General features: G+C 43.3%; 1 protein-coding gene across 1 annotated transcript in view; it reads right to left on the reverse strand.

Annotated features, from left to right (window-relative positions):
• Positions 1 to 181: 181 nt before the first annotated feature.
• Positions 182 to 16,730, reverse strand: part of LOC124550874 (1,5-anhydro-D-fructose reductase-like) — a 43,714-nt gene continuing 27,165 nt past the window's right edge. The window contains exons 5-7 of the mRNA XM_047125625.1: positions 16,188 to 16,347; positions 4,522 to 4,619; positions 182 to 321 (exon numbers count right to left, since the gene is read on the reverse strand). Coding sequence (XP_046981581.1) covers positions 279 to 321; positions 4,522 to 4,619; positions 16,188 to 16,347 — 301 coding nt within the window. The 3' untranslated portion in view covers positions 182 to 278. The remainder of the gene's footprint in view (positions 322 to 4,521; positions 4,620 to 16,187; positions 16,348 to 16,730) is intronic.

Below are 16,730 nucleotides of genomic sequence, written 5' to 3' on the forward strand. Positions count from 1 at the left end.
AGCAATCTCTTGTTATTTCAAGTTATCCACTTCTAGGTAGTTACAAGCAAGTGATTTTCAATACAGCAGCGTGAATGGAGTTTGAATGGAAATTTATAACAATAACAGGCATTGCTGTGGTTTGTTAAGAAATTTGTTTTTATTAGTAATGTAATAGTACAAAGGGAATGTCAGGAAAACATTTTCAAAGGTGAAGGATTATTATGTGATGCAGGCACACTTCAGTCGGAACCACACTGCTGACTCTTTGTGTAGTTGCAGTCTTCTACTCCTCGGAACTAATAGCGTTCAAACCAAGGGAATTCTGGGTGCTTCCCAATCCTGAAACAGAAGTGCAAGAGTTGGAAAGTACACAGTGAGTTATGGAGCTATAATGTAGGGCTAGATTAAATTTTTAAGAAGAAGAGATTCGTAAGAAGAAGAGATTCGTAAGAATCGCTTTGATGGATTATTCATTCACCTACATTTTAAATGAAGGTGCGTCGGGTTTCATTGTATAAACATGAACCAGTAACAAGTAAATTATTGGGTTGGTGCATAAGTTCGTAGCGTTTTTCTGCAAGTTTACTAAACACAACTTTTATACAGGGTGTTACAAAAAGGTACGGCCAAACTTTCAGGAAACATTCCTCACACACAAATAAAGAAAAGATGTTATGCGGACATGTGTCCGGAAACGCTTAATTTCCATGTCAGAGCTCATTTTAGTTTCGGCAGTATGTACTGTACTTCCTCGATTCACCGCCAGTTGGCCCAATTGAAGGAAGGTAATGTTGACTTCGCTGCTTGTGTTGACATGCGACTTATTGCTCTACAATACTAGCATCAAGGACATCAGTACGTAGCATCAACAGGTTAGTGTTCATCACGAACGTGGTTTTGCAGTCAGTGCAATGTTTACAAATGCAGAGTTGGCAGATGCCCATTTGATGTATGGACTAGCACGGGGCAATAGCCGTGGCGCGGTACGTTCGTATCAAGACAGATTTCCAGAACGAAGGTGTCCCGACAGGAAGACGTTCGAAGCAATTGATCGGTGTCTTAGGGAGCATGGAACATTCCAGCTTATGACTCGCGACTGGGGAAGACCTAGAACGACGAGGACACCTGCAATGGACGAGGCAATTCTTCGTGCAGTTGACGATAACCCTAATGTCAGCGCCAGAGAAGTTGCTGCTGTACAAGGTAACGTTGACCACGTCACTGTATGGAAAGTGCTACGGGAGAACCAGTTGTTTCCGTACCATGTACAACGTGTGCAGGCACTATCAGCAGCTGATTGGCCTCCACGGGTACACTTCTGCGAATGGTTCACCCAACAATGCGTCAATCCTCATTTCAGTACAAATGTTCTCTCTGACATGTGATTAAATTTTCACGCAATTTGGGTGCATAGATCCTGAGAAATCAGTACCCAGAACAACCATCTCTGGCCGAAATAACGGCCTTGATACGCCTGGGCATTGAGTCAAACAGAGCTTGGATGGCGTGTACAGGTACAGCTGCCCATGCAGCTTCAACACGATACCACAGTTCATCAAGAGTAGCGACTGCCGTATTGTGACGAGCCAGTTGCTCGGCCACCAATGACCAGACGTTTTGAGTTTGTGAGAGATCTGGAGAATGTCCTGGCCAGGACAGCAGTCGAACATTTTCTGTATCCAGAAAGGCCCATACAGGACCTGCAACATGCGGTCGTGCTTTATCTTGCTGAAATGTAGCGTTTCGCAGGGATCGAATGAAGGGTAGAGCCACGGGTCGTAACACATCTGAAACGTAACGTCCACTGTTCAAAGTGCCGTCAATGTGAACAAGAGGTGACCGAGACGTGTAACCAATCGCACCCCATACCATCACGGCGGGTGATACGCCAGTATGGCGATGGCGAATCCACGCGTCCAATGTGCATTCACCGCGATGTTGCCAAACACGGATGCGACCATCATTATGCTGTAAACAGAACCTGGATTCATCCGAAAAAATGACATTTTGCCATTCGTGCACCCAGGTTCGTCGTTGAATACACGATCGCAGGCGCTCCTGTCTGTGATGGAGCGTCAAGGGTAACCGCAGCCATGGTCTCCGAGCTGACAGTCCATGCTGCTGCAAACGTCGTCGAACTGTTCGTGCAGATGGTTGTTGTCTTGCAAACGTCCCCATCTGTTGACTCAGGGATCGAGACGTGGCTGCACGATCCGTTACAGCCACGCGGATAAGATGCCTGTCATCTCGACTGCTAGTTACACGAGGCCGTTGGGATCCAGCACGGCGTTCGGTATTACCTTCAATCCACCGATTCCATATTCTGCTAACAGTCATTGGATCTCTACCAACGCGATCAGTGATGTCGCGATACGATAAACCGCAATCGCAATAGGTTACAATCCGACCTTTATCAAAGTCGGAAACGTGATGGTACACATTTCTCCTCCTTACACGAGGCATCACAACAACGTTTCACCAGGCAACGCCGGTCAACTGCTGTTTGTGTATGAGTAATCGGTTGTAGGTGTCACCACCCGCGCCCACCTTGTGTGGAAGCTCTGAAAAGCTAATCATTTGCATATCACAGCATCTTCTTCCTGTCGGTTAAATTTCGCGTCTGTTGCACGTCATCTTCGTGGTGTAGCAATTTTAATGACCAGTAGTGTATATGGCCAGATGCTGATTTTTGTGGTTCTGGCTTAGAACATGCGGGACCTACAAACCCGATTTTTGAACATTGTGCATTGCATGCAAATGTCGCAAGATGGAGGAATCATCACAGTTGATGACATTTGCCAGTTCTCGAGTCCACTGATGTGGATCATCGTTCTGTACTGCGTTTAAACGATCTGCATCAAATCTGGAAGGTTTTCCTGAACCTGTACAGTCACTAATCTCAAAACGATCAACCTTAAAGCGACAAAACAAATTTCTTGTCGTGCTCTGTCCAATGACGTTATCCCCACACACGGCGCAAATGTTTCTGGCTGCCTCTGCTACTGTTACCCCTCAAGTGAAGTCAGTCAGAAGAATATGTAGGAAATGTTCCAATTTCTCCAAATGGCACTCCATCTCCTAGCGTACACAGCTCACTCATTATCTCCAAATGACAAAATGACAATATGTAAACTCAAATAGCAACAGTTAAGGGGAGGTTTACTATCTTTGGCCCGAGAAAAGCATGTTCTTTGAGAATTTTTTTCTCGGTATGTGTTACAGATATCAATGTCAAATGTGGTCAAAATGTTATGTCGAAGAGCAAAGGTGGAAGTGCCGTCGGAATGAAACAAATTTTCGATGTAGACCTCCACATCCGGTATGTCACAGGTCAGCCGGCTCGGCTGAAATCAAATTTGAGTTGACATTAGCGAAGTATATAAAATTCTTTAGGAGTTGTACCTCGCTTAAATTATTTGGACCATAGGAAACAAAATGGCGGCCATTTGAAAAAAGTAGGGTTTTTTCATCGATTTTTCGACTTCATCCGCCAAGTAAAAATATGTATAGTTGATGGATCGGAATAAAAGTGGTACAACTCCTAGACAATTTAGTTAGTTTCGTCCGAAACAAAGAATCATGCCAATCGGTTCAGTAGATTCAGTAGATAGAGAGTAATAAAAAAAAACGTCATTTCGAGAAAAACGCGTTTGAAATTTTGACTACATGTAAATGCAATATTATGCAACGTATGTTCAATCTGCTATTCCGGCTCCATAAACTAGTCCTTCCTCTTCATCACAGAGGGCGTTTTGCTCGACCTGGGCCATCCTGCGCTGCCCCAGAGCCGCTCGTACGGCCGGTGACAAGCTGTTTTCGGCCGCTTGAATCCGGTGGTCGTCTGAATGCTTGGCGAACTGCGTCGAATAGAGTCGCAGGGTGACGTCCATCGTTGTCATGGTCTTCAGAATTGCTGAATACCCTTCGTTGAAGCTGCTCACTGCCAGGAAAGTCGCAATCTCCACAGTCTTCGCACCGGAATGCAAATGTTTGGGGGCTAACTTTCAAACACACGCGTTCAAACTTTCATTTGAATTTTGTGTGTTTCCTCCCAAGCACCGGTACAAATAACTCGTCCTCCGAAAGAAAAAAACTGGTGCGTGTAAGAGGCCGATTTCAGGCAGGTGCATTTTTTTGTTCAACCGCGAATAACAAACATTTCCGTTCCGTATTCGGAAAAACTGTTTCAGGGGTGGATTCTAAACACTTTTATGGATCCAAAAAAGTGATTTTTTTAAAAAATCCATTTTTTGAAGCAAAAGATATTAAACCTTCCCTTAACTACAAATAAAAAACGACAATTGATAAATAAGCCCATAGCAACAGAATTACCAACATAGAAAACAAAAGCGCTACGAACTTATGCAATAACATAATAGATAGTAAATGAACTTATTGTCGTTACTGTATGATCGATAACAAATATCTGAAAAGAGTCAAACATCTCTCGAAAAGAGCCGGGTTAAGCGAACAAGTATGTAAGTAGCATGAGTGCGCAATGAAATTAAAAAAAAAAAAGGAATACTGTGGTGTAGTTACCCAGGGAGAGAGTGTTCGCTTCCCAGTCTGCCTTTCCGTCCTTTGTCCAGCGCTTCTAGGGCTTCCATATCATCTGGAGAGAGCTCGAAATCAAACACCTGAAAGTTGGTAAGTTTTCCATTAATTTAAGTTAGTGTAGTTAACACGAGTTCTTAAATGTGAGTCACAGTCTAGACAAAGAAAGAGTGTGCTTTGACCTGGAACTGAGTTGTAATGTACAGTAACGATGGGAGAATTGCAACACTCAGAAGGAGTGGCCCACAGAAATCTAGTTGCAGACGATGTGTAGAACTGATCATAGACGAGCGGTTCTAGGCGCTACAGTCTGGAACCGCGCGACCGCTACGGTCGCAGGTTAGAATCCTGCCTCGGGCATGGATGTGTGTGATATCCTTAGTTAGGTTTAAGTAGTTCTAACTTCTAGGGGACTGATGACCTCAGCAGTTAAGTCCCATAGTGCTCAGAGCCATTTGAACCATTTGATTTGAGCTGATCATAAATATGCAAGACTAGAGAGATGTGGCGCAAACATGCCTCGAGTCGATAGACAGGTGAGTGCTTCACTGGGCGCACAGAGTGAAAAGCCTTTGGACGAAGAAGATGGAAATATCAAAGCAAGTATCATTACGATTCGTAAACTCCAAACGGCATGATGGTGGCATACAAGTGAGTTCGAACAGAGGTCAGTTATCGATCTTCGTGAATGGTCTCATCATACCTCGTCCTTTCGATTCGTACTACATTTTAAGGGGGGAGGGACATCAAAAATTTAAAAAATTTCGATTTTTCAAAAATATGTCTAATTTGTGGCACACATCTTCCTGAATACTTTGATGTGTAAAACGTATATATTTGAGAGATTATAAGGCACATTCTTCTGTCATACGCAAGTGAAGAGTATCATCACAGGAATTCTCTACCAACTGCTGTAATGGAAGCCATCAAACCTTTATTCAGGGACCTAGCAAATGAAAACTTACTGAAGAAATGTCTTCCTGGCGGTACCCAAAACCCAAATAAAAGTGTTAACCAATGGGTATGGGAAAGATTGCCAAAAACAATTTTTGTGGGAAGACATGCACTTCTTAATGGTGTTTATAATGCAGTTTCATGTTTTAATGATGGTGTGCAAAGCAGGAAATATGTTGTAGAGAAAATGGGAACTAAGCCCGGAGTGAACTGGATCAAAGCTTTGTATGCGATAGACGGAGAGCGTGTAGTGAAAGCAGAAAAATCATTCTTGGAGGTGATAAAATCAAGAAGAGTGCATCATAGGAATGTGAAAAAGAAGAAAACTGATTTCTAAAATGGAAAAGAACCTGCTTATGGTGCTGGACGGTTCTAAAAGAATGCCAAATACAGGCAGAAACTTTAACGGCCATTTTCCGCAAAACACAAAAATCTGTACTTAGGTAGATGTAACATCCAAAATATGCTATTACTTTCAAACTTGGTATGCTTACTAAACAGAAACTCCTTAATGCAAAACTCTAGAATTTTTCAAATCTATCAAAAACTGTGGTAAACATTGAGATAATTAACAGTAACTATAATTAACTATAACTATAACATTTGAGTTTTTTCTAAACATGAAGTTTAAAATGTAACAGATCATTCATTTTGCGATAAATTAAATAAATTCTAGAGTTTCATATACTTGTAAGTATCGTTTGTATGCTGTGCAAAATTCATCGAAGAACCTCTCTTACTTATGAAGAAAAGTGTACCTACAGCAACAAATGCAGCCAATAATAGTAAGTGAAAAAACGATGAAATTTCGTACGTAAAAAAATTATTTTGTTATGTTTTTGAACTTCCACTGCTGTGAGTGTGAATCCTGAATCCTTCCTGGTGACGCTCATAAATATTTATGAATTTATTTGTAAAAGTATAGACAGTGCAAATTAAAATATCCTGTGGTGCCTCTCCTGCTCCAAGTCGGCCCGTTTGACGTTCTACCCCACTTAAGGAAAAAAAGGCGAAGTACCGCGTAGGAATTATCCGAATGGATGTACATGTAGAGACATACAATTGATTAGAATTTCAGAATAATTGGATGATTTATTCAAGAGAAAGAGCTCACTAACTGAGCAAGTCAAATAACGCTTTGCTCCACCTCTCGCCCTTATGCAAGCAGTTATTCGGTTCGGTACTGACTGATAGAGTTGTTAGGTGTTCTTCTGAGGGATGTCGCGCCAGATTCAGTCCAAAATATCGAAATGGCACCTCATTCCCTCGTAGGACGCACTGTTGAGTTACCACTGCATACTGACTCCGTACTGACTTCTCGATTTACGAGAGGCGTCGAATGAATTTGAAAGTAATATTTGTCTTACGTTTCTGACTGAAAGTCCCAAGAAGTGCTCTACACTCCATTTCGCATGAGGGACAACCGCTGCTGAAAGCAGACGTCGTGAACCGATTTGCTGCTCTTGCAAATATTAACGACTCGTTTCTTAACTGAAAAGCCGCATCATCATGTTAGATGCGTTAAATTAGAAAAAAATGCGTTCTCTACAGTTGTGGTCTATTATAGTGCAATCGCTAATGAGAAATGGAGCAAATTACATACATGTTAAGTCATGGACATTCTTTGTCTATGAAATGTCAGGAAGGTCGCAGTTCGTAGTAATAGACGGCAAATCATCGAGTAAAACTGAAGTGATATCGGGTGTTCCCCAGGGAAGCGTCCTAGGACCTCTGCTGTTCCTGATCTATATAAATGACCTGGGTGACAGTCTGAGCAGTTCTCTTAGGTTGTTCGCAGATGATGCTGTAATTTACCGTCTAGTAAGGTCATCCGAAAACCAGTATCAGTTGCAAAGCGATTTTGAAAAGATTGCTGTATGGTGTGGCAGGTGGCAGTTGACGCTAAATAACGAAAAGTGTGAGGTGATCCACACGAGTTCCAAAGGAAATCCGTTGGAATTCGATTACTCGATAAATAGTACAATTCTCAAGGCTGTCAATTCAACTAAGTACCTGGGTGTCAAAATTATGAGCAACTTCAGTTGGAAAGACCACGTAGATAATATTGTGGGGAAGGCGAGCCAAAGGTTGCGTTTCATTGGCAGGACACTTAGAAGATGCAACAAGTCCACAAAAGAGAAAACTTACACTACACTCGTTCGTCCTCTGTTAGAATATTGCTGCGCGGTGTGGGATCCTTACCAGGTGGGATTGACGGAGGATATCGAAAGGGTGCAAAAAAGGGCAGCTCGTTCTGTATTATCACGTAATAGGGGAGAGAGTGAGGCAGATACGATGCGCGAGTTGGGATGGAAGTCATTAAAGCAAAGACGTTTTTCGTCGCCGCGAGATCTATTTACGAAATTTCAGTCACCAACTTTCTCTTCCGAATGCGAAAATATTTTGTTGAGCCCAACCCACATAGGTAGGAATGATCATTAAAATAAAATAAGAGAAATCAGAGCTCGAGGAGAAAGGTTTAGGTGTTCGTTTTTCCCGCGCGCTGTTGGGGAGTGGAATGGTAGAGAGATAGTATGATTGTGGTTCGATGAACCCTCTGCCAAACACTTAAATGTGAATTGCAGAGTAATCATGTAGATGTAGATGTAGATAGCGATTCGTCAGGTAAGCAGAAGACATGGGTTCACGATTCCTGATATTGATCTGGCGGCCGTTTTCTGAAGTATTTTCAGGATAGCATAGGCAATAAAACCTCTCGCACTCCATCCTGTGTTGTTCTACTGTGCGCACTGCTTGTCCGACATCAAAATATCCGCTCTCGCAGGGTAAGTGGGTATCTTGTGGAGCCCACGTGTTCTAGGAAGAGGTCCCCAGTGGTGGGATTGACTTTATGAAGTCATCTATGTGGTGATGTAGGCTAAGGTCCCAGGGATCACACCTTACGACCATTCAGCCTGGTGAGCCCTCTTTTGTGAGTAACTGACGAAAAAGAAATCCGGAAATTTGCTTGATGTTCTAGAGCTGAGAAAATGTTTTACTCATCAGATCGGTTGTACAGCGTATTAGTTAAGATGTTTGGCTTAATATTACTTATAAATCTTATTCGAAGTGACATTGGTCATTATTTTTAATCAGTTAATTGGGTTAAATGTTATTTTCTATCTTTATTGCTTTGTCACATCATTTTAATCACGGTATTTAGTTTTTCAATTGCTCTCATTTCTGTTCCTAACATTTTTCTCCACTTGGACTCTTTGTTCACCTGATTTTAATTATTTTTATGTGTTAACTTCAATTTAATTTCTACAGTTTTATCGTCAGATATTTTTCACCATTATATTGCACTCATTTTTTTTGTTTCTCATTTTTCTTAAATTTAGTTTCATTTATAATCCGTTCTCTCATTCAATACTTCATCTACGTTACTTTGCCCATAGTGCTATAAGATTTTGTTTTTAATGTTCATTTTAAGATTATCATAGAAGAAACGTACATATCATAAGGAAAAATACATTTTTTACACCATTGCACAGTCAATATAAATAGATCATTTCGTCGTTTGTTTTCTAACCAAATATAAAAATATTAACCAAATCGGTCACGCCGTTCTAGAGAGGTGATATTTCATACATGCGGTAATTAATTTTTATTTATTTAGATTGTCTGTCTTGTTAGACTGTAGTTATCTAGTCAAGTGATGTGGTGAAAAGTACCTAGGTGTCTCTGTGACCTAGCACTAGTAAAATAATACTTTTAACGCTGAAGATTTTTGGCATACAGTTACGTGTTATCTATTTCTACAAAATGTTGCTTTTTATTATTTATTTTTCCCAACAATAGAGACAAATATTTGATTTGTTAATATCAGTTAGGGTTCATTTAATTATACTTAAAAATACAAATGTATTTCAGTGGATGGTATCCCAACCGACCTCGTTGTTAATGTCCTTCCAGTCCAACTTGTGGGCAGAGGGTTAACTGGTCTCAATAATTGGCGAATTTCTCACGGAGGCTCGAACGGTGATTTGATTTTGTGTCTTTTGAACAGACAGCTTATATCATACTTTTTTCCCGCACCTCGTCCGCGGTTTTATGCTTGAGGTCAGTTCATTTATTTGGTAATCGCTGTAGCCGTTATTCCTGAAGACCTTGCGTAGGTGGCACAGCTCATGGAGCGGGTTGTCGTCCTTGTAGCAACATTTGTGTGGCAGTGTGCTTCTGTGCTGGGTGATCATGGCTGATGGCGTGCGAGTATAGGTCAGAGAGGGTATGCGTTTCCTACGTATGTTGCAGTCAACGCCTCCGATTCATTTGCGGTAGAGGCAGCGGCAGAGCTAGATGCCTATAAGGGCGCGGTTATAACGAAACACATTAGTTGGCTGGGTTAAATGCGATAGAAGAAAGACGCAGTACAGTTCTCACACTTGTATTCGAAAGTTATCACAGACATCTTGAAAATTGTAGTAACTACCCTAGTAAATACAGAAGATAGCTTTGTGAGGGGAATAATGTTCCAGACTGACAAATTTGTGACGCTCCTCAGTCTGGAACCGCGCTGCTGCTACGGTCGCAGGTTCGAATCCTGCCTCCGGCATGGATGTGTGTGATGTCCTTAGGTTAGTTAGGTTTAAGTAGTTCTAAATTCTAGGGGACTGATGACCTCAGAAGTTTAGTCCCATAGTGCTCAGCGCCATTTGAACCATTTTTTTTTCACTCCGAGACGCGTGGACACTTCCCTTGTCGAGAGCCCTTCCTGCACAAAGTAACAATGTGGATCCGATCGAACCGCGGTATCGACCATCTAGGCGTGGTTGAACTACAGACAACACGAGCCGTGTACATCCTTCCTGGTGGAATGACTGGAACGGATCGGCTGTCGGACCCGCTCCGTCTAATAGGCACTGCTCATGCATGGTTGTTTATATCTTTGGGCGGGTTTAGTGGCGTCTCTGAACAGTCACAGGAACTGTATCTGTGATATAATATCCACAGTCAACGTCTATCTTCAGGAGTTCTGGGAACTGGGGTGATGCAAAACTTTTTTTGATGTGTGTGGTATCAATGCATGCCCTAGTACGTCAGTCCCTTGTTCGTGTTTCTGTCACATATCATTCAAGACTACTCTTTACCATTTTGAAAGTTATATCACAGTCGTTGAGTGCATCCACATTCTTAATGGAAGGTAACTTGATAAAAGAAAGATTGGTTGGTACACCGTGACAATTCACTCGTGTACATTTCGCTCTTCTGGCCAAAGAAAACGTGGCAACGGCCCCTAACCCTCTCTGCTCGCCAGACCTAGCCCTGTTGCCGAATATGAAAATCGCATTGAAAGGACGAAGTTTTGACTCGTTTGAAGACACCCAATTGGAACTGGAATGCGTCCTGAACACCCTTCACCCTGCGGACTTCTAGGAGTGCTTCAAAATTTGGGAACAACGCTGGGATCATTGCATATATGCCTGAGGCAACTACTTTCAAGTTGATGGAGGGCAACAGTATGTACGTATAGTTTTCTGCTTTTTAGAATGAAATTCTCAGAAATTTTGGTTAGCATTCGTACAAGGGGAGGGAACAGCGTCAGACGTTGTGTCATCACTGTGACGGAGGAGATGCAGTGTACTCGTACGAGACAGCGTTATCAGCACCTGACAGAATTTGAAAGGGGCCTCAGGTGAGCCTCCATTCGGCTGGCTGATCGAATCGTGTCATATCCAGATTTGTTTGATCTTCATATGTGACAATGGCCCGATGTTGGACTGTATGGCAATAGACTATTAGGGCAGGCAGACTCATCCTCAGGGTTCTGGTCTACCACGTCTGAACACCACAAGGGTGGATCGCTGCTCTGTGCATCACACACATTGTAACTGCTTTATATCTGCGCCTGACATCCGAGAACAAATAGTGGACCGCCATCAACACTCTGTGTCATTCTGCAAGCAGCTGGCTGGCAGCAGTCGGACTAGGAAATTACCGTTCCATGAATAACCTGCCATTATCACCGCAACACATACGGCTGTGAAAGGAATGGTGCTATGACTGAGAAATGTGGAGTGATGGTGAATGGCGTCGCGCTGTGTTCATGAATGAATATCCGTTCTGCACCATCCCAGATGACCATAACTGACGAGTATAACGGTGATCTGGGGAATGGTCCCATTCTTCAAGTGTTTTGAAGAGGCACAGAGATGTTATTCCCGGCGTCACAGCGGGTGTGTTTGGGGGGGGGGCGGGGGAGGGGCCATCGGATACGACTTCACGTCACGGCTGGTTAGGAATCCTCACAGCATAAGGACATACTTAATTCTCATGTGTTACCTCTCCTGTGGTAGTAGCACCGTGGCATTTTTCAAAAGGGACAACGCTCTTCCACACACAGCATGTGCCTCTATGAACCGTCTGCGTTATGCTGAGGTACTTCAGCAGCCAGCAAGATCCGCTGGTGTGTCCCCAATAGAACATGTGGGGGACCAGCTCGGACGTCAACACCATTGCAGCGTCAGTATATCTACGACGAGTTACGATAGTTATGGGCCAGCTTAATTTAGGAGAGTATGCTTCGGATTTATGACGCCCTTCCTAGCCGAATCAGTGCAAGGGCCCAGGTCAGAATGGGTGCGTCGTCTTGCTGATAAGCAGGCTTATAGCGGCAAATGCCTTGTAAATTACTGAGCGAGGTGGTGCAGTGTTTAGCTCACTGGACCCAAATTCGGGAGGTCTGACCATCCTGATTCAGGTTTACTGTGAATTCCTTACATGTCTTCAGGCAAGTGCCGGGATGGTTCCTTTGAAAGGGCACAGCTGATTTCCTCCCCCATCAATCCGTAATCCGATAGGGCCGATGACTTCGCTGTTAGGTCTTCTCCCCCAAACCAATCAACTAACCTCAACCTGTCACTGTGAAGACCGCTATCACAACAAGAAATATAATGTAACCACAATGCAAGATTTCCCACTACAGGAGAATAAAGAAAAGTAACATTGCAAATCTGACTCGATTTTGTTATCACTTTAATAACGTCATGTATCCTCTCAACCTGCGAGGTTTCATTTCGTTTCCTTTCGCCTTATGGGTGCTTCGCTTTTTTTTATTAGGTAGTGTATATGAATCACTGACAGCCTTGCCGCCATGGTAACACCCGTTCCTGTCAGATTACCTAAGTTAAGCGCTGTTGGGCATGGCTAGCTCTTGGATGGGTCACCGACTGGTCTGCTGCGTGCTGTCGGCAGGCGGGCTGCACTCAGCCCTTCTGGGGCCAATTGAAAAGCTACTTGACTGAAGAGTAGTGGCTCCGTCTCGTAAACTAACAATAACTGGGAGTGTGGTGTGCTCACCACTTGCCCCTCCACATCTGCATCCAGTGACGTCTAAGAACTGAGGATGACACGGCGGTCGGCCGGTATTGCTGGGCCTTCCCAGGCCTATTCGGATGGAGTTCAGTTAAGTTTTTAGAAGATATGAATCATTTAATAAGAATATTTAATGAGGCAGCAAGGATCCAAAATTCTCAAAATATAATTCCATTTTTTACCTTGACCGTTACTAATTTGTTTCACACCATCAGTGATGCGCCATTTTCAGGTGCTATACCTATGAGGGTGTATACAAAAGCACGTCTATCATTTGAGCATCAACCGCAGTCGTTGTATTCTCGACTCGTAACAATGTTTCGTACACATCAACGACTCAAAATATCATTTTTGTTTACGTACATACAGCACTGCAGTAACGTTATTTTAAACTGTTGAGGAATATGGAACATTGTTGCAGCTCCTGTCTGCTACGATAGCATTTATTCTAGGTGTCGCACATAAAAACCGGAACGCCTCACTTACCACTTAATCATCTCTAGTCGAATTGCTTGTGAAGTGGCAACACTATCTCGAAAGTTGGCTACACTGCATTTTATGGAAAAGCTGAGTGCAGCTGTGTGTTCGTGCATCAGTTGTGAGAAGCTCGTGCTGTTGAGTTGTTGCAGAAATGGGGCAGTTTGCGTTAGAAGAGCGAATTGATATTGTGGAGTGTTATACAAAGACAGGCTTCGTCAAGGAATGTAAAGAAATGTTTTAAGCGAAGTTTCTTGGTAGGAAACTCCTCACGACCAGCGCTATTGAAGATCTGTACAAGTAATAGGGGACTGTAGGATCTGTTAAGAATGTGCAGAGGCATATGGACCGACAGTGATGACCCCTGAAACTACTGACAGAATTCGCATGGACATCACAAGAAGTCCCCGCAAATCGGTAAAGAGGTTATCACAGCAGGTTGGTGTATGTCGTACATCGTGTACGAAAGGATATGAAATTAAAAGCCTATCGTGTGAATGTAGTGCAAGAGTTGATATTCGAGGATCAGAGAAAAAAACTTCATTATTGTAACTGCCTGTCAACATCAGTTGGTAATGGTTACTTGGGCTCCTTGCTTTACTTCACGTCAGCTGAGCCTGGTTTCATTTGTCAGTTTATGCGAGCTCGCAGAATTGCAGATACGGGTCGGATCAACCCACATACTCTGCATGAAGTATCTCTCCACTCAGAGAAGGTAGGTGTATGGTGTGCATTGTCCGTCATGCATATTATTGGCCCCACATTTTTCAATTACACCTTAAATAGTGGCAGATGTCTAGAGATCTTTGACTCTCGCTATGCACAATTAACACATGCAGAGAAGCTGTATACCGTATTCCAACAAAATGGAGCAACCGGTCACAAATCCATCCAAAGTATGGCCTACATCACTAACGTGTTACCTGAAATCAGATCTGCCAACAGAGGCCTTTGGCCCTCAAGGTCGCCAGACATAACATTGTGTGATTTTTATTTAAAGGGCGCATTAGGAAGGAAAGTGTATGCTATCAGTTCACACATAATATTGTCTTCAGACAGAATATTACTAGAGAAATTGACAACACCACGCCTGCGCAATTACAGTGTCTTGCTGGTAACATCATCACATGAAGTCAGCGATGCCTGGATGCCCATGGCCACCACTTCCAGAATTTCGTATAAACAGATAGCTACATGACTGTTATATATTCTTTTTTAGTTAGTTCATTATTATTTGAATGTGGAAGGCGATGTGGACTGGTTTTGTACACTAAATAACAGACACAATTTGTGTATGCACACAGAGGGCGCTGGCGCAAATTTACCACTATAGAAGTAGCATTTGAATACCCTCCAGGGTAGCTGTTGTGTACATAGTTCCGTGTAGTCAGTGCGTACACAACTTTTCCCACTAGAGCGCGCCCCGCTAAGCACAACAGCACAGGCGCAGCGCTCTTCTGCCTCCGCACTACGAGATGGCGCTGCCTTAGAGACGGACCAAATTCTGCTTCCGCCGATCCGCGTATTAATATTTAACGCAGTCAATGAGATTGCTGCTAACGTAGAACCTTCTCTCCTCGCGGATCACACTCGCGCAGCGATAACTGAACACGCGAGGTATTATAACGAGTGTACAGACCCCCGATTAGTCAGTCTGCGTTAGTCTGCACTAGTCTGCATTAGTCTGTAGTCAAGTTTCAGTCTGTGCCTAATAAGGTTATCATACTACTGTACATAGCCATGAAGATACATGTATAGACACTTTGTCAAGCATCAGAGATATGTGAGAATAAGATTAACGTATGAAGACCAAAGGAACTTCAGATTGTCAATTGTAAATAGCATCCAGAACCAAGTTAAGTAATTTTTATGCTTGTTATTATTTTAATAGATGTGTGTGAAAATTAATCAAGTTCTGTTTAAAGTTGGTCACCGTCAATCTGCTAACCTAAGCGTGCAAGTGGCATTTCTATCGTCTGACCTAACGGCAGAAGATAAACACGCCACGATAAGACCACGAGACATATTGCTGACACTCGCCTACTTCGCTAGAGCGACAAGTCAAATAATCTGATGGTGTGTGTACTGAAGGTCTTACAGTACGCACACCACAGTAGCCAAGAGTGCTAACGTGCTGCTTCCTGGACTTGGGTAGGCGCGCCGGCCCCAGATGGAATCAACCTGGCGGACTAACGACGAGGGCCAGTGTGCCGGCCAGCCTAGTGTGGTTTTTAGGCGGTTTTCCACATCCCGCTAGGTGAATACTGGGTTGGTCCCCACGTTCCGCCTCAGTTACACAGCTTGCAGACATTTGCAACACATTCGCACTATTATATGGATTACACTAGACACAGACAGTTGGGGTACACACTTTCTGTCTCGGGGGGGGGGGGGGGGGTTATATGGGGTGGCGACAGGAAGGGCATCCGGCCACCCCTTACAATTAACACGCCAAATCTGGTTAACCATGACAACAGACCCCACAAGTTGGTATTAATGCCTGGAAAGCTAGAAGTAGAATTTGAAAATGGTACATAGCCGAAAACAGTTCCTGGTGTGGTCTAAATGACAGCGACTGTATAACAGCCGGGGTGGGAGATGGAATTGTCTTTTAATGAATCATTAAATTTAAGTGCATGCCGTGCTACACTATGCACATGTAGGTTTTTTTCGTTGTGGTTCATTAAGTCACTTATTTAACTATCGGAGTGCTAGTAAAAATTGGGTCTCTTTGTGGACCATACCGTTGTGCTGGGATGTGTCCCAGTGATGACCGTGTAGGGGATCTGGAATGAATATCTGAACTGACCCAGCGTCACTTCCAGCCTCAGTACCCGTTATAACGAGTGGTCTTTTCCTACAGAATGCTGCATGTAATAAAATCTGAAGCACCGGTGAGTACTTACCTTGAAGTTCTCCTTGACACGAGTTGGGCTGACACTCTTTGGGATGACTGCGACCTCCAGCTGCATGAGGAAGCGGAGCAGGACTTGGGCCGTGGTCCTGCCGTGCTTCTGCGCGATGCCCTTCACGACTGGATCTCCCAGCAGGTCGTATCTCGGCATTCTGAAATAGTAAAGATATGCTCACATGGATCTTCGCCCAGCAGTGTCATTTGTCCTGTGTGACACTCATGGAAAGCGTGGCCAAGCAACGAGTCTGTTTACGTATTTCAGATCCGTAAAGTTAGAAATCAAATACGAGGGTAATCCCACATGTAAGGTCTCCTATTTTTTATAAGTACATAGACCTGTTTATTTCTACAATGGTTTACATCAGTTTACAGCTTGAACATTTAGATATTTTTCGACATAATCACCATTGCTGTCGATGCATTTTTGTAGACGCTGTGGCAGTTTTTGTATGCCCATGTCATACCAGCTCGCCGCCATGCTGTTCAGAAAGTTATGAACCTCTTCTTTCACCTCGTTGTCGAAGCTGAATCGCTT

Source organism: Schistocerca americana, chromosome 9, assembly GCF_021461395.2.
Source record: "Schistocerca americana isolate TAMUIC-IGC-003095 chromosome 9, iqSchAmer2.1, whole genome shotgun sequence".
Lineage (NCBI taxonomy): Eukaryota > Metazoa > Arthropoda > Insecta > Orthoptera > Acrididae > Schistocerca > Schistocerca americana.